Here is a 24434-nt window from a genome sequence, read left to right as displayed (position 1 = left end):
TGGCTACTACAGTGACTCAGACACTTGATGGTTTGTCGAGCATGGCACTTATATTTTAGTGGGAAAGAGACAATCAGCCTTTTCAAAATAAATGAAGAAATTACATGTCTTCGTAAGTCTTACAAATGGAAGAACATAAATGGGGAATAAGCTCTGTGCGGTGATATTGGGGAGTGTGAGGATCCATGTGATGTGTAGAATGGTCACCAAAGGCATTTCAGGCCATTTAACCTAAAGCTGAAAGGTAAGAAGCAGTTTCATTTCCTATTAACAACTCACGGTGATCGGTCTTATCATGGAAAGTTTAAATAGCTTTGTTAAGGTGATACTACAAGCAGGTGGCTGGGCAGGATTCAGAAGTCAAACTATGGAGCCAGTTTTTTAATCAGCAAGTTGCTTATTTAGTAATAAAGTTAATTAAAAAGCCAAGTGATTTTGGCTGTTAGGTTTTTTTTCTTCTGCCCCCCCCCCTTTTAAAAAATATTTATTTATTAGAGAACAGGGGGAGGGGCAGAGGGAAAGTGAGGGGGAGAGAGAGCTAGGAGATAAGCAGACTCCCTACTGAGCACAGAGCCCAGAATTAGGATGTGGAGCTCAGTCTTACTGCCCCCTACCCTGAAATCATGGTCTGACCTGAAATCAAGAGTTAGATGCCTAACTGACTGAGCCACCCAGGCACCCCATCTTCTTCTTAAATAGAGTACAAGATTGTGTGAAAATTGGTAGAAAATTTTAAGTAACCTTTTTCCAGATTTCATGTATGCATTCACATAGAATTGACTTAAAATTACAGTGGACTTTTATTTGCTTAATTCTCTTGGATTGCATGAAAATAGGTACTCCCTTAAAGGTTCTAAGGAAGTACATTTAGGATACTTTTTCAGGCTTTTCAAATTAAAAATGGCTAATAATTACAGTATCTTACTTTTGTTTTAAATTAAAAAAAAATCACTGCTATTAGTATTTAAAACACTGTAATAGAACTTTGTCACCATTACAGTGTTATACTATAGTTTAAAATCCAGATAGTTTTTTTTTTTTTAGAGCCTGTTTTTGGTTTAATTAATTTTATTTAAACTGTAATTACTGATTATCAGTGTGAGATAATACTCAGTAGGGTGCTCATTTAACTTCCTGTGAAGATAAGTGATATTAATTTATAAAATTCGGTACACCCCAGACACAGCTGAAGCCATATTAATTAAGTGTGGTGTACCACCTCCAAATAGCATTAAAATAGAATTCTCTCAGTCTTGTGTGTGTTTAACCAATTCTTCAACAAAGACAAGGCATTGGTAGAGTTTACCTCCTTAGGTTGTGTTCCTAGCTCAACTTCAAGAGCATTCACGTAAAAGGAAAAGCAGCTATGCCAGCGCACAAATTGCGAAACATGTTCCCAAATTGCCACATACAGCACAACCAACTTCTAGTCAGCATAATGGGCATTTCTATTTTGTATTTATGGACAAAAGCTTTTAAAACTTTTACTCTTAGGTTCCATTGTATCTTGCCTCGAGCAAATTGTATGAGCAATTTCATGAAAGATAAATTGGGGGTGTTACCTCGCCCCCCCCCAATTTCTAGGTGGAGTCACAGCATCCTCCCTTGAAACAAAAACAACCCTCACCCCAAAACTCCCAAAACTTTAGAACGTTTAAAATGATGTGATAGTAAAGTTCATTTTGCACCTAACTTGTCGGTCATGCCCAGGTTATGTGGAATCTACCTGTAGTGCTCAGTAGAGGATCACTGGGAATGCTTTTACTTCAAGCCTGAGGTCAGGTCTTCAACAAATTCAATTTACTGTTGTAGCATGGGAGGATCATATGTATTTTCTTCCTATGGCTCTTTGTGCTAATTTTTCCTACCTTGCCTTTAGCTATCCTAGTGGTAATGTGTGAAATTGTTTTCCACTTGAATAAAATCCAACTTTCCCCCAGAGTTTAGGTGCTAAGCCTATGGGGGAGGTGTACTAATTCTGTTTTATTGTTGTTATTGTACAAATTATGATACTGTTTATTGATACAAAAGCAGTTCTACTTCTAAAAACTTAATGGAATTTTTTTCATTTATGCAGTTTTAGAAGTTAAATACTATGAAATTATTACATATAAAAGTGTGTTGGAGCTCGTCCTTTATTATTTAGACAGGCAGTTTTCTTATTTTAAGAATTAAACAGACGCATCCAGCCTGATGCTGCCTTTCAAGCTCTTAACACAGTGTTTAAAACACAGAAGAGGCTCAATGACTTTGAGAGAATCTTATTTAGAAAGTTTTGGTTTGTGGAGAAAATTAAAATTTTTTGAACTATCACTGATGGAACTATTAGGTTATATATTCACAAATTAGCTTGTGAATTGCTTAAGCTTACTATTTCCATTCATTGGCATGTTTACATTTATAATATTGATGTTGCATTAATGATGTTTGCTTAATTTCACTTCATTATGAGTTTAACATATTAATTAAGTTACTTTTGTGTGTGTGTGTGTGTGTGTGTGGTGTGTGGAGTCAGCATAGGTTTAACACTCAGGAATTGATATTGTCTGTAGAGAAGTTACAACAATGAAGTAGTGATTCAGAAGACAGGTGGAGGAACCAGTCCCACTTCTTAATTTTTTTGGTGTCTCCTCATTTTTTAAAACTAATATCAAGAATTGGGGTACTAAGGTACATAGGGACACTAATTTTTGGACCTCTAATCATGTGGAGACAATTTTGTTTCTGGCTGGTTATTTTCAAAGTAAAGGAATATGTAGATGAGTTGGATGCCCTCCCCCTGCCCCCTATAATTCATCGTGTGTACCTCTTGCTGTGTTTTTTTTGTATCTATATAGATTTGCCTCTTTATATGCTTGTCTCTGCCACTTGATTGTTATTTGACTTGAATATAACTTTTATTTTTTTTATTTTTTTATTTTTGTATTATAAACATCTGATAGAGTAACATCTCTGTTCTTCATTTGGTAGATCTGGGAACCTGATACCATTTTTTTTTTTTTTTTCCCCCAGCCTGAAAAACTTTCTTGACACGTTTTGTAGACAGGTCTGCTGGAGATCAATTCTTTCAGGTTTGGCTGTCTAAAAGTGTATCCTTCTGCTTTTATTTTTGAAAGGCATTTTTACTGGATATAGAATCCCACATGACAGTAGTTTTCTTCCAGGACTTTAAAGATGCCTTTCTGTTGTCTTCTGCTGTAGTTTCTGGTGAGAAATTACTTATTTGTGTCATATTTATCTTGTATATAATGGGTCTTCATATCTCTGGCTGTGCTTTTGTGGTTTGCCCTTTTAATTTTTAGCAGCTTGACTATGAGGCACCTGGGTGAGGGCTTGTTTGTTTTGGTATTCTTAATAGTTGGCTGCGCTTCTTGTATCCAAGAATTGATTTCTGAAAAATCAATTACTTCAGTCCTTACCTCCTGAAATAGATCTTCAGTATCATTTGCTTTTTCTGGTCCTCAATTATACTTATGTTACAGTGCTTCATTGTGTATCACAGCTCTTGGTTTCTCTGGTGTTTTTTTCGTGGTGTTTCAATCTGCATGGTTTTTGTCAATCTAGGTCTAGCTAGGTTCACCAGTTCTTTTCTCAGCAGTGTTCAGGTTATTCTGGAGTCCACCTAATGGATTCTTCGTTTGTTGATACATTTTAAATTTCTCATCTGTCTTTAAAAATAATCTCCATGACTCTTGTTGCTGAAATTGCCCATCTTACATTGTGTCCACTCTTCTTTATGTTCTTCAGCGTTTTTATAAATATCCCTTGAAATGGTCTGACTAGTAAGTCCATCATCCAGCCCATCTCTAGTTCTGTTGCTTTTTGTCTATGGGTGACATTTCCTTGGTCCTTTGTGAATCTAGCAGTATCTGATTATATGGTGGACATTTTATTTAAATACTGGGGAAATTAACACTTCTAAGAAAGGGTGTGTCTTTTTTTCAGGCTGCTGGACTTGGGGGCCTAGTTGGTGTCATGTCTAGTTGAACTGGGTTTGGCAAAGGTGCTGTTTTAATTTGATTAGTGTCCTCTGGGGCTTCAGGGTTTCTTAGCACTAATGAGATTCAGGCATTCTGCTTTTGGCTTTCCAACTGAACTATTAATTTTCAAGACTGGGATAACTCTGCTTTAAAGTTCTGATGCCCTTTCCAGGGTTAATGTAGAGTTCTCTTTGTTTTCCATTCTACTTGCAGCTCTGTTTCTTCAGGAGATCTCTCTGACCTGGTATCTACCCCCCTCTTCAGGTGGCAGTTGTCATTTATTCTCTGAAGGTCCAGAATCTGTCTTTGAGGCTGCTCTCCTGTCTTTTGCCTAATTGAGAATGTTTGGGAAGACAAGGCTCTTTGCCTGGGGAGAGGCCTCCTGGGACACTTCATGCCTCGAGGCATCTTGCCCTCCCTCCTGCTTCTAGCTCCTACACTGGGTAAAGGTGGGTGTAGACTTGCTTCATACCTGGGGCTCCCTGGAATTCTAGTCTCCTGCCAGAATCCATGCTGTCAATAGTCATTAAAAATCTGGCTGGTTTTTCTTTATCCTTGTTTAGCTTACTGGTCTATAACTGTTTGTCAGGATCAAAAGCCCCTTGTCATTTCTTGGTAGTCTTTCCAGGAGTTCTGGTGAGTCCTCAGCCCCCTGATGGGTAGAAGACAACAGAAACTAACTCTGGAGGTTTTCTGGCTTGTTTTTGTTATGAGGATGAGAACAGTGGTGGTATTTTGTTACTTTCTAAATCCTACTGGAAGCTGTCCTGTTCTTAGTACTTTAAGGATTACATCCTGTTTGATGGGCCATGTGTGCGTGTTGTACGTGGCATTTTTCCTAGGCTTTATCTTCACAGTGAACTTAAAGATCTGTTTTGAAAGATAGTGTTTATCTTTGCATCTTACTTAAATCTTGTTTCTTTAGTGAAATAATACTGTGAAGACTTGTCCTTTTAAATTCAGTATTTTATATCACATTTCTTTAATGGGCTATACTAGCACTATCTGATAGAATTTTCTGTGATGATGGAAATGGTTTATATGTGCTTTGACATGTGGCTCTTGAAAACTTGACATGTGGCTAGTGCAACTGCCAGTCCAAAGAACTGGACTTTTAATTTACATTTAAATAACCACATGTGGCTAGTAGCTACCACTAATAGCACAAATTGATATATACATTATGGCAAAAACAATGTAATGTATAGTTACACTGAACAATTCAGAGTGATTTTTGAGTATACTTCTATTAAGTACTTTAAGGCATTTTTTTGCCTTTTTGGTTGTTACCACTTGTAACTTTGAGTCTGGGTTTTATGTGAGGAATACAATTTATGAAATCAAGTAATTTTCAATGAACAATTAGCTTTATAAACTAATATCTGTGCACTTTGAAATATCAGTGAACTATTTCATTTAATAGAAGAAATCCCATTATAGCAAAAACCCTGGCTTTATATTCTGAGGCTTTAGCCATCTTACTCTATAGTTGCTCATGAAATTCAAATACAGACCAGCCTGAATGAAGAGAAATGTGGTATTTATCAGATCTACAAGTTCTGGAGGTATAAGTAGAATTCAACTCTTAGAATTCCTAAATCACGGTTCATAGTATGCATTATGAAAAGGGCACTGGACAAGGGGGCTGGGAGCTAAGACACTAAATACTAGTTTGATTGCCAACTACTAAATTAGCCCAGTTACCTTTTATAAAACTGCTTAGTTTGCTAATCTGTAAAGCAAAGGTCGCCTGCCATTAGAATCTTAATTCTGTAATTTAAGATTAGAAGGAATCTTTTGGAGGTTGTCTGATTTTTCTCTTCTGCCTTTAGACAGGATGGTTACCGAAAACATTTTGTGTTTTTAACAATTTTAGAGATTCTAGAGCTATATGGCTTCTGATGAAATCATAGTGATAATGTGATTGACCCTGTGGGTTTTTTATTTTGGCAATTAGATAAATGTTGTTGAAGGAGATATTAACATATGTGCTACTTTATCTTTGTAGCTGGATAAATTTGCCAGCATAAGAATTCCAGGGAGCAAGAAGGAGAGACCTCCACTTTCTAACCTGAAGACTGCATTTGCAAGCAATGATTGCTCTTCAGAGGTGATGGAAAACATTCCAAAGTCACTGTCAGAGAATGAAGTCTTAGAACTTTTCGAAAAGATGATGGTAAGAATTCGGACATTTTTCATAAAGTGGTTGATGTAAAAACCTTAGCTTCTAATCATGTTAATGGAACAGTAAACTTTTAAGACTTGTGTTCCATAGTGTGATTTCTTTTGTCATTGAAGATAGCACTTTAGGTGTACAGAGCTTTAGGATTACAAAAAAGAACCAGAGGAAAGTTGGCATGCTAGTTTCGTTTGTTTTGTGTATATGTTTAATATATAGAGTATATAAAAAACCCTCTCAAGTATCAAATGATAAGTTGTTTATTGGCTATATTGGACATATAGTGTATAAATATAAGCTGTACAACTTGTTAATTTGATACATTTATATATTGTAACATGACTGCCGTTGTAGCAATATTAGTACCCCTTATATTCTTTATATAGACTTGCTTCGGTCATGCCATTTGCAAAGAGTAATGCTAACCAGTCCCCCAGCCACAAATGATAATCAGAGTAAAGTGCCTAATTCAGAAGTAGTTCTGTACAAGCTGGACCCAGGAATACTACTGCCTCTGAGTCCTCTCTCTTAGGAAGCTGATCTCTCTTGGGACACATGAACAAGAAATACATGCAGCAAAGATTATCCACTTAGGATCAGGCCAGATCCCCTGTAAGTTAAAACTAAGCTATTGTTCCATGTCTCCGTAGGATTTTCTTCTCTCTTCTTTTTTTTTTTTTTTAAAGATTTTATTTATTTATTCCTGAGAAACACAGAAAGAAGAGCAGAGACACAGGCAGAGGGAGAAGCAGGCTTCATGCAGGAAGCCCATTGCCAGACTCCATCCCAGGACTCTGGAATCATGACCTGAGCCAAGGGCAGACGCTCAACCACTGAGCCACCCAGGCATCCCTCTATGGGATTTTTCTATATCCTAATCACGAAAGGAACCAAGCCCCAAAGTAACAGGGACCTTGTGATGAGAAAGATAACTTCCCCAAACTTACATGGCATAGGAGTTAAGTTCGGCAATGACTTCTGGTTGTTTCTCATTTTGTGACATGTTCAAAGAGTGCAGATTTTAGAGTTGAAGACCGGACTTTGAAGTTTTCTTCTGTTATTAGCTTGAGCAAGCCTCTTAGCTCCCATTTTTCATTTATACTTTATCTAGTGGAAGATTGATAATGGCTCTTTTAAATGTTGCCTGTGGGGATTAACATTTAGCTGTGGAAAGCAGCACTTGGCATAGTACCTGATACTTACCCAGTATTTAATTTTTAATTTTTAAAAATTTAAATTCAATTAATTAACATATAATTATTATTAGTTTCAGAGGTGGAGTTCAGTGATTCATTCAAATGATACATTTTGAATCTTAAAGATTACCTAAGTGCTCTGTTGGGGTTCATTTGCATTTTAGAATGATGATCATGGTGCTGTGTATGTTATGTGTGCTGAATTTGTTGATCTTTTTTTCTTGTTTGATGCCTCTTAGTTCTCAGGATAACCAGGTTCATGTGGTCCTAGAACATTTAAATCTGAGGAGACTAGAACTTAGTCATTTGGGGTGTGCCTTTCCTGGTGGAGCCACACAGTGTTGTTAGAAGTTGCCTTCAGTTGGTTCCAAAAAAAAAAAAATGGAGATTCTGACTCTGCTCATGGCTAACCTTATTTGACCCACAACCCACTATGTTAAGTATGTTCAAAATCATTTGTCACAAAATGAAAGCTAATTGCATCTAAATGGTTACATATATAGTTCTTACCCTCAAGCTGCTTATCTCCTAGGAGTCAAAACAAATGTTTGAAAAATTAAATAAGAAGTGCCGGAGGGTGGTAATTAATGGTTAAGTTCTTTATAAATTCAGAGTAGGAAGAAATTAAGTTGTGAGATACCTCATTAGCTTCAGGGGAAGCCAAAATTGAAAGGTTATTATAGTAGCTTAGGGAAATTTCAGAGAGAAGATGGACTTAGAGGCAGGTATTGTCTTACAGGGTTGGAATAAGCAGAGGAAAAGGGCATTCTCTCTTAGAAGGGGAAATGACAGTGAGCCAAGACAGAGCTAGGTGCAAATAGCTCATGGGGAAAACCTGTGACAGGTTTGAAAAATGAGACTGGAATGATAATTTGGGGCCAATTAGGAGAGGATTTTGTATGCCATTCTGAAGAGTTGTATAATATTTCAACTCAGAATTTATTTTATCTCTTTTATTTCATCTGCTGGTTTTGACAGCCTGATGAGTTTTTAGGAAAATTCACTTATTTAGAGTGTAAGATGTGTTTGAAATTTGAGACTATTATTCAGCTGGAATCACCAAAATATTTACCTTTATAATGGCTTATTTTCTGTTCATCAAATACTTGTGTCCGGTGTTCTAAATGGAGCTTTAGAAGGCCCTAGAAAGAGAGCATGCCTAATTTCTATCTCTATAGGATTAGTGTTAGTGATTCCTAACTTTTCATCACTGAGCAATAGGTTTCATTAGTATTGTTTTACCTGGAACCTAGGCTTGGGATATTCTTACCTGTTATGTTAGTTCTTTTTTTTTCTTCTTTTAAAGATTTTATTTATTTATTCATTAGAGACACACAGAGGCAGAGACATAGGCAGAGGGAGAAGCAGGCTCCCTGCGGGGAGCCTGATGTGGGGCCTGATCACTGGACTGGGGATCATGCTCTGAGACATGGGATGCTCAACCACTGAGCCACCCAGGCATCCCCTTGATAAAGGTGCTAATGTCGGTTTTCATTAACTACACATGTATAATTCTTTTTAACTCTTTTGTCCCTGTGGGTTGATATTATTTCAGACTTGAACCACCCCGCCCCCCACAATTTTAGCATATGAGCTGCCAAAGTGGGCACTTTTGTTTTCTTTTGGTTTATATTTTGCTAGCCTTTGCCTCTGTTAATGAGGGTTATATCTTGGTAGTTCTCTTCAATACCACCTTGGAGGACTCAAGATGATACAGTGCCCTTAGCTACACCCTCATTTCATGTACCATATGTGGAACCACTCACTTAAATTACCTAGGAGATTCTTTTTTTTCATTCCCTTGTGACTACTTTAAGTTTTCCTTTTTGATCATAATTGCTGGTGCCATCTGAGTATGCAGAGTGAGTAGGCTATTGATGTTAGATATTCACAAGGCCACATCTTAACACCACAAGCCATTAAAAGTACAACTACCTTGACTACTGAATATAGTTCACGGTATTCTGTACCGACTGTGATTACTTGAGGTATTTTTCAGTTGCTCTTAGGAGAAGAGTAAGACTCTGAACCTTTTGTAGTTATGTGTAGGGCAGAGGGATATTGGCATCTTTGAAGTGTTTACACAATACATATTTAATAACTGGGCCCGATCGCCTGTTAAATCTTAAACAGATATCCCTGTTGGCAGAAAATCGTTTGAAATCAAACTCATTTTACTCAGCAGGAGTAAGATGAAATCATTGATGGGTCAGGGCTGGCCAGTTTGCTAATAAGTAAGTTTGTGAGAACTAAGGTCTTGGTTTTTTTTTTTTTTTTTAAATGAGGAATAGGTTATTCTCCTTCCCTTTTCTGATTGACCGCATAACAATATATTATAGTGGAAGACCTGCTGATGGTTCTGAGGCTGTGAGAAGGGTCTTTTCCTTTCACTAATGTAGGTAAATGATATTTCTCAGGCTTTTCAGGGTATTGCATTTTTGACAAAATTAAAGCTGTTCCTAAGTCTAGAGAATGCTGGATGTAGGTAGTACTTTAAAAATTTTTTTATTTATTGATGGAATGAAAGAGAGTGGAGGAAGGGCAGAGGAAGAGGGAGAGAATCTTGAGCAGAATCCCTGCTGAGCACAAAGCCCAGTGATGCGGGGCTCCATCCCACCACCGTGAGATCATGACCTCAGCCAAATTCAAGAGTAGGATGCTTAATGGACTCTGCCACCCAGATGCCCTTGTTCATATTACTTTTATTCTTTTGAAGAAGTCCCATTGAATTGCAGTTTTAATGTCTTGGTATTTGCACCTACAGGGGTTTCTTACCATTTAAAATTTGCATCTAAATTTTTAGTTTTGACATTGTGCAAATTTTTTTTAAAAAAGATTTTATTTATTTATTCATGAGAGACAGAGAGAGAGAGAGAGAAGCAGGTTCCATGCAGGGAGCCTGACATGGGGACTTGATCCCAGATCTCCAGTATCACGCCCTGGGCTGAAGGTGGAGCTAAACCGCTGAGCCACCTAGGCTGCCCGACATTGTGCAATTTTTAAAGCCTTATTTAACTTTACCAAAGGTATTGAAGTGATTTTTAGATAAAGTAAAAACTTTTTACGAACTTTTTTAAAGTCTTCAGTGTGCTGACTTGATTACTTAATGAGAGGTACAGAGTAATACTTGAATATTTGTGATCTCTTCATTTTTATTTTGGAGCTGGATTTACTTGGTCTCTGAGTAATAGTTTCAGTGGGTTTTTGGGTAAGGTTTGGGTTGGGTTTTGTTTTTTAAGCAGTGACCAGCACTTAGACTTTTTTTTTTTTTTAAGATTTTATTTATTCATGAGGGACAGAGAGGCAGAGACATAGGCAGAGGGAGAAGCAGGTTCCTCACAGAGAGCCCAATGAAGGACTTGATCCTGGACCCTAGGATCACGCCCTGAGCCGAAAGCAGATGCTCAATGGCTGAGCCAACCAGGCGTCCCAACACTTAGACTACTTAAGGGCTCTTTCTCCCATTTGTGTTTTGGTAAAAGTGAAATTATTACCCGAAAGCTCCTCTTGGTTTCTCTATTTATCTAGCTTTGTGAAATAGCTGTGGGAACATCTTGTATATACACATTTGATTTCTGGAATTCAAGTTCCAGCATTTACTACTGAATTTACTGTAGGTCTATGTTAACTGATGCTTGAACGAGTTGAATGTGGTAGGTACAAGTTGAAAGTGATTTATTTACTGTAGCTGTTGCCTCTTTTATATCAGCCCCCTTGGCTTATTCTTACCTGCCTCTAGGCGAAATCCCAGGCAGGTCCCAGAACTTTCTGTTGGCTTTGAGATTAAACAGAAAGATCAATAAAAATAATTTTGATCCCCCCCCCCAAAAAAAAAAGCTTCTCCCTTTCCCCCTTACAAGCTGGCTCCACTTCAAGTCTCTAGTAGGGACACTTGTTGGGTAGTGAGCTTGGCCTCCTCTGTTTGTCTACCTTACTTTGCTCTGCTCTCTAGACTGCATCTGTCTGCTCCAGGACTAGATGGGAGGCAAGGAGAGGAGGAATAAGAATATGCTTCTGGCCCAGGGTAGGGATGCCCTGGGGTGGTGTTTTTGTTGTCGCTGTAACAAATTACAGCTGATCTGGTGGCTTTAAGTGTGAAAATATACTGCCTCCTAGTTTTGCAAGTCAAAGTCCAGGTTCTGGCTCCCTTGGTTTCTCTGGTTTCACAAGTCTAAAATCAGTGTCTGATGGTTGGGCTCTTAACACATGCTTTGAGAAGAACCTCTTCCGAGTTCAATGATGGACAGAATCTAGTTCCTCGCTGTTGTAGGACTGAGATCCCTGTTGTCATCGTAGGCTGCCTTAGCTTCCAGAGGCCTCCTTCTTATCCTTTGTGTGGGCCTCTACCTCTCAGTTACCTCAAATCTGTCTCCTGCTTAGAATCTGTATGCCTTCTCCTGTGGCATCTCTTGTCTCCATCTTTTAGAAAGTTCTCTGCTTTTAAGGGTTTATGTATTAGATTAGACTTACCCAGACAGCCCAACGTAATACATTTGCAAAGTCCCCTTTTGCCATGTAATAGAACTTATTTATAGCACCAGAGATTAGGGCATGGATGTCTTTGGGGGAACATTTTGCCTATTACAGGTATAGGAGATCACAAATGCCAATTCTTTTCTCCTGTGCCATTTTGTGTCCTCTGCTCCCCAGTCTTGCCTATAATTCCCTTGTCACTGGTGACATCTCCTTTGGTCCTCTGCCCTGGTCTTCCATGAGCCCATTCCTTTGCTGGTGTTGCCTTCTGTATGCAGGATCTCTTAGATGGCCCAGGGCTGCTGCTTCTCTGGGACGCACCCACTATCCATGGGAAGCTAGTGTATCCTTTGCCCCTTGTTCCTGTCCTTTCTCATTCTCTTCAGAATTTGTCCTCTCTGAAGTCTAAACTACTCTGGTTCCTTCTTGCTACTCCAGATGTTTACCCTTCTAACTGTAAGTGGCTTTCTAATCATTAGATCTTATATGTAACCCTGCTGACCATTCCCTCTCATCTGCATTTCTTTCCTTTAGTTACCATGACATTCCTTTTCTTCAGATTTTCCTCTTCTCTGGCCAGTCTTTACCAGTTTCCTTTCTAGATTTCCTGTTCTGATTTTTACTTCCTTCAGAGTGTTGCCTCTTGCCCTCTGGCCTTTTCTTTATCCACTTTGGTCCTTACAGATTTCTCATTGGGCATGGGAGCTCTTCCATGTTAGAATATCCCCAATATTCTGATGCTTAGCTGTGTCTTCAGGAGAGGAGCTATAATCAAGCTCTCTGAAAGATGCTAAACCTCAACAAACCAGAAACTGACCTTTTTCTTTTGATATTTTTCCAGCTTTATTGAGCTATAGTTGACATATAACATTGTGTAAGCTTAAGGTATACAGTGTGATTTGATAGAAGGATATATGTATTTTTTAATGTTTTGTATGGCCCAGATCTTTATTTTGTTTTATTGAGGTATAGTTGCCACATGGTATTACATTAGTTTCAGGTGTACTACATAGTGATTGGAGTGTATATATTTCTAAATAATTATCACAGTAAGGGTAGTTAACACCCCTGTCACCTCATATAGTTACTATTCCCTACCCTCAATCTCATGGTTAGAATTTCTAAGATTTAGGGGTCCTGGGTGGCTCAGTCAGTTGAGTGTCTGTCTCTTGATTTCGACTCACGTCATGATCTCAGGGTCCTGGGATCAAGCCCCCATCTGGCTCTGTGCTTGGCAGGATGCTGGCTTGAGGATTTCCTCCCTTTTACTCCTACCCCTACTCTCTCAGATAAATAAATCTTTTTTTTTTTTTTTTTTAAGAACTTTTAAGATTTACTCTTAGCAATTTTCAGGTATGTAATACGGAATTAATTAGATTGACCAAGCTGTACATTAGATCCTGAGAATTTACTTGTCTTAGAACTGCAAATTTGTACTCTTTGACCACCTTCATCCATTTCCTCCATTTGGCAGCTCCTGACAACCACTAATCTACTGTTTTTGGGAATTTGTTATTTTTAGATTGCATATAAAATACTATGTAGTATTTCTTTGATTTATTTCACCTAGCATAGTGCCCTCAGGATTTATCCACACTTTTGCAAATGGCAGGATTTCCTTTCTTATGGCTGAGTAATATTCTGTGTGTCTGTGTATGTACACATACACTAGTTTCTTTATCCATTTATCTGAACACTTGGGTTTTTGCCATTTCTTATTATCATAAATAATACTGTGAACATGGGGATACAAGTATCTCTTCCAGAGAGTAGTTTTCATTTCCTTTGGCTGTGTACCCAGAAGTGGGATCACTAAAATCAGACAGTAGTTCTGGTTTTAATTTTTTTTGATAAATTTCCATATTATTTTCCACAGTGGTTGTAACAATTTACATTCCCACCAATGGTGCACAAGGGTTCCCTTTTCTCCTTTCTTGCTAGCACTGGATAGCTTTTTGCTAACCAATATTTTAATAGCTACGAAGTGATATCCTCTTGTGGTTTTTGATTTGGATTTTCCTGCTCATTAGTGATGTTGAATGCCTTTTCATGAAACTGTTGGTCACTTGTTTATCCTCTTTGGAATAGAGGTTTATTCTGTTCTCACTTTGTAATAAGATTTCCTTCTCTGCTTTGAGTTGTATGAGTTCCTTGTATGTTTTGTAGATTACTCTTTTCTCAGATGTGTGGTTTGCAAATTTTTTCTACCATTCTGTAGGTTGCCTTTTCATTTTATCGATGGCTGCTTCTGTGCAAATTTGATGAAAGCCTACATGTTATTTTTATTGCTTATGATTTTTTTGTCCTGTTCAAAAAACATTGCTCAAGTCAATGTCTGTGAGCTTCCCTCCTGTATTTTTTTCACGGAATTTTATAGTTTTAGGTCTTAATTTTAAGTCTTTAATCCATTTTGAATTAATTTTTTGAGTGGTGTAAGGCAAGGGTGCAATTGCATGTGTTTTGTTTTGTTTTTTGCTTGTGATTATCCAGTTTTCACAACACTGCTTACTGAAGAGACCATCTTTCGCATTGAGTATTCTTGGCTTTCTTGTCAAATATTAATTGACCATATATGTGTGGGTTTCTTCCTGAGCTCTTGATTCTTTTCCTTTGATCTAAGTATCTGTTTTTATGCCAATATAATATTTTGATTACTGTAGTTTTGTAATGTAGTTTGAAATCAAGAAGTCTGATGCTTCCACCTTTATTTTTCAAGATTGCTTTGGTTATTCCTGGTATTCTCTGGTTCCATACGAATCATAAGATTGTTTTTGTTTCTTTATTTTTTTATTTTTTTTTATTTTTTAATAAAATAATTTTTATTGGTGTTCAATTTACCAACATACAGAATAACACCCAGTGCTCATCCCGTCAAGTATCCCCCTCAGTGCCCGTCACCCACTCACCCCCACCCCCCCGCCCTCCTCCCCTTCCACCACCCCTAGTTCGTTTCCCAGAGTTAGGAGTCTTTATGTTCTGTCTCCCTTTCTGATATTTCCCACACATTTCTTCTCCCTTCCCTTATATTCCCTTTCACTATTATTTATATTCCCCAAATGAATGAGAACATACACTGTTTGTCTTTCTCCGATTGACTTACTTCACTCAGCATAATACCGTCCAGTTCCATCCACGTTGAAGCAAATGGTGGGTATTTGTCATTTCTAATGGCTGAGGAATGTTCCATTGTATACATAGACCACATCTTCTTTATCCACTCATCTTTCGATGGACACCGAGGCTCCTTCCACAGTTTGGCTATTGTGGACATTGCTGTTATAAACATCGGGGTGCAGGTATCCCGGCGTTTCAATGCATCTGAATCATTGGGGTAAATCCCCAACAGTGCAATTGCTGGGTCATAGGGCAGGTCTATTTTTAACTCTTTGAGGAACCTCCACACAGTTTCCCAGAGTGGCTGCACCAGTTCACATTCCCACCAACAGTGCAGGAGTGTTCCCCTTTCTCCACATCCTCTCCAACATTTGTTGTTTCCTGCCTTGTTAATTTGCCCCATTCTCACTGGTGTGAGGTGGTATCTCATTGTGGTTTTGATTTGTATTTCCCTGATGGCAAGTGATGCGGAGCATTTTTGCATGTGCATGTTGGCCATGTCTGTGTCTTCCTTTGTGAGATTTCTCTTCATGTCTTTTGCCCATTTCATGATTGGATTGTTTCTTTGGTGTTGAGTTTAAGAAGTTCTTTATAGATCTTGGAAACTAGCCCTTTATCTGATACGTCATTTGCAAATATCTTCTCCCATTCTGTAGGTTGTCTTTGAGTTTTGTTGACTGTATCCTTTGCTGTGCAAAAGCTTCTTATCTTGATGAAGTCCCAATAGTTCATTTTTGCTTTTGTTTCTTTTGCCTTCGTGGATGTATCTTGCAAGAAGTTACTGTGGCCGAGTTCAAAAAGGGTGTTGCCTGTGTTCTCCTCTAGGATTTTGATGGAATCTTGTCTCACATTTAGATCTTTCATCCATTTTGAGTTTACCTTTGTGTATGGTGAAAGAGAGTGGTCTAGTTTCATTCTTCTGCATGTGGATGTCCAATTTTCCCAGCACCATTTATTGAAGAGACTGTCTTTCTTCCAATGGATAGTCTTTCCTCCTTTATCGAATATTAGTTGACCATAGAGTTCAGGGTCCACTTCTGGGTTCTCTATTCTGTTCCATTGAGCTATGTGTCTGTTTTTGTGCCAGTACCACCCTGTCTTGATGACCACAGCTTTGTAGTACAACCTGAAATCTGGCATTGTGATGCCCCCAGATATGGTTTTCTTTTTTAAAATTCCCCTGGCTATTCGGGGTCTTTTCTGATTCCACACAAATCTTAAAATAATTTGTTCTAACTCTCTGAAGAAAGTCCATGGTATTTTGATAGGGATTGCATTAAACGTGTACATTGCCCTGGGTAACATTGACATTTTCACAATATTAATTCTGCCAATCCATGAGCATGGAATATTTTTCCATCTCTTTGTGTCTTCCTCAATTTCTTTCAGAAGTGTTCTATAGTTTTTAGGGTATAGATCTTTTACCTCTTTGGTTAGGTTTATTCCTAGGTATCTTATGCTTTTGGGTGCAATTGTTAATGGGATTAACTCCTTAATTTCTCTTTCTTCAGCCTCATTGTTAGTGTATAGAAATGCCACTGATTTCTGGGCATTGATTTTGTATCCTGCCACACTGCCAAATTGCTGTATGAGTTCTAGCAATCTTGGGGTGGAGGCTTTTGGGTTTTCTATGTAGAGTATCATGTCATCGGCGAAGAGGGAGAGTTTGACTTCTTCTTTGCCAATTTGAATGCCTTTAATGTCTTTTTGTTGTCTGATTGCTGAGGCTAGGACTTCCAGTACTATGTTGAACAGCAGTGGTGAGAGTGGACATCCCTGTCTTCTTGTTCCTGATCTTAGGGGAAAGGCTTCCAGTGCTTCCCCATTGACAATGATATTTGCTGTGGGCTTTTTGTAGATGGCTTTTAAGATGTTGAGGAAAGTTCCCTCTATCCCTACACTCTGAAGAGTTTTGATCAGAAATGGATGCTGTATTTTGTCAAATGCTTTCTTTGCATCTAATGAGAGGATCATATGGTTCTTGGTTTTTCTCTTGCTGATATGATAAATCACATTGATTGTTTTATGAGTGTTGAACCAGCCTTGTGTCCCGGGGATAAATCCTACTTGGTCATGGTGAATAATTTTCTTAATGTGCTGTTGGATCCTACTGGCCAGTATCTTGTTGAGAATTTTTGCATCCATGTTCAACAGGGATATTGGTCTGTAATTCTCCTTTTGGTGGGGTCTTTGTCTGGTTTTGGAATTAAGGTGATGCTGGCCTCATAGAACGAATTTGGAAGTACTCCATCTCTTTCTATCTTTCCAAACAGCTTTAGGAGAATAGGTATGGTTTCTTCTTTAAACGTTTGATAGAATTCCCCTGGGAAGCCATCTGGCCCTGGACTCTTGTGTCTTGGGAGGTTTTTGATGACTGCTTCAATTTCCTCCCTGGTTATTGGCCTGTTAAGGTTTTCTATTTCTTCCTGTTCCAGTTTTGGTAGTTTGTGGCTTTCCAGGAATGCGTCCATTTCTTCTAGATTGCCTAATTTATTGGCGTATAGCTGTTCATAATATGTTTTTAAAATCGTTTGTATTTCCTTGGTGTTGGTAGTGATCTCTCCTTTCTCATTAATGATTTTATTAATTTGAGTCTCCTCTCTCTTCTTTTTAATAAGGCTGGCTAATGGTTTATCTATCTTATTAATTCTTTCAAAGAACCAACTCCTGGTTCTGTTGATCTGTTCCACAGTTCTTCTGGTCTCGATTTCGTTGAGTTCTGCTCGAATTTTAATTAACTCTCTTCTTCTGCTGGGCATGGGGTCAATCTGCTGTTTATTCTCTAGTTCCTTTATGTGTAAGGTTAGCTTTTGTATTTGAGTTCTTTCCAGTTTTTGAATGGATGCTTGTATTGTGATGTATTTCCCCCTTAGGACTGCTTTTGCTGCATCCCAAAGATCTTGAACGGTTGTATCTTCATTCTCATGAGTTTCCATGAATCTTTTTAATTCTTCCTTAATTTCCTGGTTGACCCTTTCATCTTTTAGCAGGATGGTCCTTAACCTCTACATGTTTGAAGTCCTTCCAAACTTCTTGTGATTTAGTTCTAATTTCAAGGCATTATGGTCTGAGAATATGCAGGGGACGATCCCAATGTTTTGGAATTGGTTCAGACCCGATTTGTGACCCAGTATGTGGTCTATTTTGGAGAAAGTTCCATGTGCACTTGAGAAGAATGTGTATTCAGTTGAGTTTGGATGTAAAGTTCTGTAGATATCTGTGAAATCCATCTGGTCCAGTGTATCATTTAAAGCTCTCGTTTCTTTGGAGATGTTGTGCTTAGAAGACCTATCGAGGGTAGAAAGAGCTAGATTGAAGTCACCAAGTATAAGTGTATTATTATCTAAGTATTTCTTCACTTTGGTTATTAATTGGTTTAAATATTTGGCAGCTCCCACATTCGGGGCATATATATTGAGGATTGTTAAGTCCTCTTGTTGGATAGATCCTTTAAGTATGATATAATGTCCCTCTTCATCTCTCACTACAGTCTTCGGGGTAAATTTTAGTTTATCTGATATAAGGATGGCTACCCCTGCTTTCTTTTGAGGACCATTCGAATGGTAAATGGTTCTCCAACCTTTTATTTTCAGGCTGTAGGTGTCCTTCTGTCTAAAATGAGTCTCTTGTAGACAGCAAATAGATGGGTCCTGCTTTTTTATCCAGTCTGAAACCCTGCGCCTTTTGATGGGGTCATTAAGCCCGTTCACGTTCAGAGTTACTATTGAGAGATACGAGTTTAGTGTCATCATGATATCTATTCAGTCCTTGTTTTTGTGGATTGTCCACTGAACTTCTTCTTAAAGGGGAATTTTAAGAGTCCCCCTTAAAATTTCTTGCAGAGCTGGTTTGGAGGTCACATATTCCTTTCAGTTCCTGCCTGTCTTGGAAGCTCTTCATCTCTCCTTCCATTTTGAATGAGAGCCTTGCTGGAGAAAGTATTCTTGGTTGCATGTTCTTCTCATTTAGGACCCTGAATATATCCTGCCAGCCCTTTCTGGCCTGCCAGGTTTCTGTGGAGAGGTGTTCTGTTACGCTAATACTCCTCCCCATAAAAGTCAGGGATTTCTTGTCTCTTGCTGATTTAAGGATCTTCTCTTTATCTTTGGAATTTGCAAGCTTCACTATTAGATGTCGAGGTGTTGAACGGTTTTTACTGATTTTAGGGGGGATCTCCCTATTTCCTGGATCTGAATGCCTGTTTCCCTTCCCAGATTAGGAAAGTTTTCAGCTAGAATTTGTTCAAATACATATTCTGGCCCTCTGTCCCTTTCGGCGCCCTCAGGAACATCAATTAAATGTAGGTTTTTCTTCCTCAGGCTGTCGTTTATTTCCCTTAATCTATTTTCATGGTCTTTTAGTTGTTTCTCTTTTTTCCTCAGTTTCCCTCTTTGCCATCAACTTGTCTTCTATGTCACTCACTCGTTCTTCCACCTCGTTAACCCTCGTCGTTAGGACTTCTAGTTTGGATTGCATCTCATTCAATTGATTTTTAATTTCTGCCTGATTGGATCTAAATTCTGCAGTCATGAAGTCTCTTGAGTCCTGTATGCTTTTTTCTAGAGCCACCAGTAGCTGTATAATAGTGCTTCTCAATTGGCTTTCTGACATTGAATTGTAATCCAGATTTTGTAACTCTGTGGGAGAGAGGACTGTTTCTGATTCTTTCTTTTGAGGTGAGGTTTTCCTTTTAGTCATTTTGCTCAGTGCAGAGTGGCCAAAAGCGAGTTGTATTGGGAAAAGGAGGAAAAGAGAGGAGAGAAAGAAGGAAGGAAAAGAGAAAAAGAAAAAGGAAAAAAGAAAAAAAGAGAAGAAAAAGAGAAAGAAAGAAAGAAAGAAAGGGAAAAAAAGGGTGGTGGAAGCAAACAGATATCAAAAAGCAAAAAAAGAAAAAAAGAAAAAACAAAAAACCACGGGGGAGTATTTTCTGATTCTGTATACTTTAAGTCCCTTGACTTCCCCTGGAACTTGTCCGTCTAGCTGGTCTTCTGGGGGAGGGGCCTGTTGTGCTGATTTTCAGGTGTTAGCAGTTGGGGGAGCTGCTCTGCCCCTGCCTGGTGCAGGGCTCAGTGGGGGTTGTTTACCCCGTGAGGCCCCGGGAGGAACAACCGCAGTGGCTGGGCCAGCTCTGCAGCCCTGGAGTCAGCCCCCGCAGGAACTCCAGAGCTCTTGGTCTGCAGGGCCTGGAGGCTCCGGGGCGGGTCCGCTGATCTGCTCAGCTGGGGCAGGAGCGTCCTTGCTGTCCTGGGCCCTCCTGGCCTCTGCCTGTCCCGGGGGGAGGCCGGATCCTGGGGTGTGTCCCGGCGCCCTGTGCTCCGGGAACTGCGCTGTTGGATTCGGGCTCCCGCCCCGCAGCCCCCTCCGCGGAGCCGCCCCCGAGCCCCCCGAGCTGCTCCCGCCCCACAGCCCCCTCCGCGGAGCCGCCCCCGAGCCCCCCGAGCTGCTCCGGGTCCCGCCGTGCGCGCTGCAGCCCTTAGGGAGCTCGGCCGCGGGGTGTGGGGCTCTCCCGGGGCGCAGGTGTCTGCTAGTGTCCCCGGGAGCCCCAGGGCATCCGCGCCCTCCTGGGTCCTGCTCCACCTCCCCGCGAGCCCCTTTCCGCCCGGGAAGGTCGGTGCAGCTCCTGCTCCTCCGGGACGGGGCTCTCCTGTCCTGGGGACACTCGCCCCGGCCTCAGCCCGGCTCCTCCTGGGCCCCTCCCCGTTGGAGGCCTTTGTGTCTTTATTTCCTTTTCCCCGTCTTCCTACCTTGATAGAAGCGCGAACTCTTCTCACTGTAGCGTTCCAGCTGGTCTCTCTTTAATTCTCAGGCCGAATTCGTAGATTTTCAGGATGATTTGAAGGTTGTCTAGGTAATTTGGTGGGGACAGGTGACCTGGGGACCCTACTCTCCCGCCATCTTCCCCTCCTCCTGTTTTTGTTTCTATAAAAATGTGGTTGGAATCTTGATAGGGATTGCATCGACTTTATAGATGGCTCTAGGTAGGCTGAATATTTTAACAATACTAAGTCTATGAGCATAGAATATTTTCCATTTATTTGTGTTCTCATTTTTTTCATCAATGGCTTTAGACTTTTCAGTGTACAGATCTTTATCTCCCTGACTAAATTTATTACTGTTTTATTGACTTCCCATTCTATTGTAAATCAGATTAATTTCTCTTTCAGATAGTTCATTGTTAGTGTAGAGAAATGCAACTGATTTTTGTTTTTATATCTATCTATCTATCTATCTATCTATCTATCTATATCTGCCACTTTACTGAATTCATCTATTCTCAGTTTTTTGAGGAAGCCTTCAGGGTTTTCTATATATAATATCCTCTATAAATAGTGACAGTATTACTTCTTCCTTTCCAATCTGGATGCCTTTTATTTCTTGCCTCTGCTCTGGCCAAGACTTCTAGTATTGGGTTGCTTAGGAGTGGTGAGAGTAAGCACCCTTGTCTTGTTACTGATCTTGGAGGAAATCTTTCAGTCAGTAATCAATTGAGGACAGGTGAACTGTGGGCTTATCATGTAGCCTTTATTATGTTGAGGTATGCTCCCTCTCTTCCCAGTTTACTGAATTTTTATCATAACTGGATGTGGAATTTTGTCAAATGAATCCTACTTATTCATGGTGTATGATCACTTTTAATGTACTACTTAATTTGATTTGCTAGTGTTTTGTTGAATTTCTGCATCTAATTTCATTGGTCATAGTAGCCTATAGTACTCTTGTATCCTTGTCTGGTTTTGGCATCAGGGTAATGATAGCTTGGTAGAGTTTGGGAATGTTCTCTCCTCTTCATTCTTTTGGAAGAGTTTGAGGAAAATTGCTATTAATTCTTAAGTGTTTGGCTACCCAGTGAAATTGGTCTTGGCTTTTGGGTGATTTTTGATTACTGATTAAATTTCAGTGCTCTATTGGTGTGTTCTTTGTGATTCAGTTTTGGCAAGTTGTGTGTTTCTATTAATTTATCCATAGCTTCTAGGTTGTCCAATTTGTTGGTGTGTATATAATTGTTTGCAGTAGTCTCTTATGACCCTTTGTATATCAGTGGTAGCATTTGTAATGTTTCCTCCTTCATTTCTGATTCTGGGGGTTTTCTCTTTACCTAAGAATTGAACATTTTTTTCCTTTCAAACCCACTTGGTTTCATGATAACCACCTCCCCTCTGCCATTTAAAAAAATATTCTCTGTTTTTCTTCTAATCTTTATTATTTCTTTAATTTTGGGCTTAGTATTTTTTCTTCAGTTCCTTGAGCTATAAAGCCAGCTTATTAATTGGGGATATTTCTTTTCTTTTAAGGATTTATTTATTTAGAGCGAGAGCATGCATGTGTGTGCACACACACATGAGAGTTGGGGGATGGATAGAGGAGAAGAGAGTGAATCCTCAAGCTGACACCCAGCTAAGCTTGGACCTGGATGCAGTACCTTTAGATCTTGAGCTGAAACCAAGAGTCAGCTGCTCAATGAGTTGAGCCACCCAGGTGCCCTAATTTGGGATATTTCTTGTTTACAGTTTATAGCAGTAAATGCCTGCATTAAACTTGCCTCATAGCACTGCTTTTACTGTATCCTACTGGTATTGGTATGTTGTGATTCTGTTCTCATTTGTCTTCAGGTATTTTTATTTTTCCCTTTTCATTTCTTCTTTGTCCCATTGATTATGCAAGATGGTATTGTTAAATTTCCACAAGTTTGAATTTTCCAGCTTTCCTCTTGTTATTGTCTTCTAGTATCTCACCATCATGATCAAAAAAGATACTTGGAATTTTTTTTTTTTTTTTTTTTAATTTATGATAGTCACAGAGAGAGAGAGAGAGAGAGAGAGAGGCAGAGACATAGGCAGAGGGAGAAGCAGGCTCCGTGCACCGGGAGCCTGACGTGGGATTCGATCCCAGGTCTCCAGGATCGTGCCCTGGGCCAAAGGCAGGCGCTAAACCGCTGCGCCACCCAGGGATCCCCGATACTTGGAATTTTATCTTGTTGAATTTTTTTTTTTTTTTTGAGGCTTGTTTTGTGGCCTAACATGCTAAATCCTGAAAATGTTCCATGTGTGTTTGAGAAGAATTAGTATTTTGCTGCTAATAAATGGTAGGCTTTGTATATATCCATTCTATAGTATTGTTCAAATTTGCTCTTTCCTGACTGATTCTGTCTGGATAAGAGTGTGGGGTAATAGTATTGTGGTTAATTTCTCCTCAGTTCTGTAATATCTACTGGATATTTTTAAGTTCTCAGATATTGGGTGCATAAATATTTAGACTTGTTTTTTAGCTTCTGAATGAATTGACTGCATCATTACGTAATCTTCATCTTTTGTGACCATTTTAAGCTGAAGTCTATTTTTCCTGATAGAAGTGATTTCTTTCTTATTTTTAAGATTTTATTATTTATTTGAGTGTGATAATGAAAGAGAACAAGCTGGTGGAGGGAGAGGGAGAAGCAGATTCCCTGCTGAGTAGGGAGCTCTGATGTGGGGTGCCATCCCAAGACTCTGGGGTCATGACCTGAGCTGAAGGCCAATGTTTAAGCCATTCAGGGGCCCCAAAAGTGATATCTTTTGGTTACTGTTTGTTTGGAATAGATTTTTCCATTCCTTTACTCTTAGCCTACATATACCCCTATAGCTAAAGTGTTTTCTCTTGTGTTTCTCTGGAGATTTCTACAATGGATATTTTGTTTCTCTTGTTGGTGTCCCATAGACATTCTTTACTTTCATTTTGCTCTTTTGACTAGAAACCATCAAATGACTTATCTTTGAATACCTTTTTTTTTTCTTTTGATAGTTTCTATCTCTTTGCATTTTGCTTATACTGTCTTCTAATTTCATTTAGTTGTCTGTATTGTTTCAGAGCTCTTCAAAGAGGATTACTTGGAATTTTTTGTCAGCAGATAGACCTCTATTTATTTGGGATCAGTTATTGTAAATTTTTTACTTTAGGTGTCATGAATACCTGATTTTTAATACCATCCTTACCGTCTTTTCAGTTAGGGGCATGCTTCAGCTTTATTCCTGGTTTCTGGGATTTTCATAGTGCTATCTAGCCTATGGATAGTTAATTGCCTTTGTAGGGGGTATCTATCAACTTTGGCAATCAATGACCTATGTCACCATCTTGTTGACCTCACCTTTCTGTCTTATTCCTTTAAACAAAATAAATTCCTCACAAAACTGCTCCTTCCTTAATTCTCTCTCAGAAGTCCACACTGAGGTCCCACTCAGGCATTAGTCACATCCATTCATTTCTGTCCTTAATAGGTCCTGGTTTTGTTTCTAATCTGTTGAAGCTTTCATTACCTCTTCCCTGGGTTATTGCACTGGTCTTCCATTCACCCTTCCATGTCTCTGCTAAAGAACTCTTACTCTTTAAGTTCTGGCCCAAACATTACTCTTCTTTGACACTTTTCCGTGTTCTATCAGAGCTAGCACTCTTTAAACCTGCCTCTCACAGTTGCTTATGTGTAAATCCCTGGTAGAACTTCTCCTTTGTTATTTTGAT

The 24434-nt window shown here is 39.2% G+C and overlaps 1 protein-coding gene across 15 annotated transcripts in view; it reads left to right on the top strand.

The window, feature by feature from the left end:
- The window catches only part of DIAPH3 (diaphanous related formin 3), a 506600-nt gene that overhangs the window by 40143 nt on the left and 442023 nt on the right, over positions 1 to 24434 (top strand). For 14 of the 15 annotated variants that reach the window (XR_007405049.1, XR_007405048.1, XR_007405050.1 and 11 more), the window contains one exon: positions 5989 to 6156. Coding sequence is in view for 10 of the 15 variants with exons in the window: in XM_049099479.1 (XP_048955436.1) it covers positions 5989 to 6156 (168 nt within the window). In the remaining 5 variants the exon portion in view is untranslated. Of the gene's footprint in view, positions 1 to 5988; positions 6157 to 20901; positions 20921 to 24434 lie in introns of those variants that run through there. The other variant, XM_049099485.1, reaches the window with a different exon arrangement.

This window comes from Canis lupus, chromosome 22 (assembly GCF_003254725.2).
Source record: "Canis lupus dingo isolate Sandy chromosome 22, ASM325472v2, whole genome shotgun sequence".
Lineage (NCBI taxonomy): Eukaryota > Metazoa > Chordata > Mammalia > Carnivora > Canidae > Canis > Canis lupus.
This window is presented reverse-complemented; position numbering and strand designations above follow the sequence as displayed.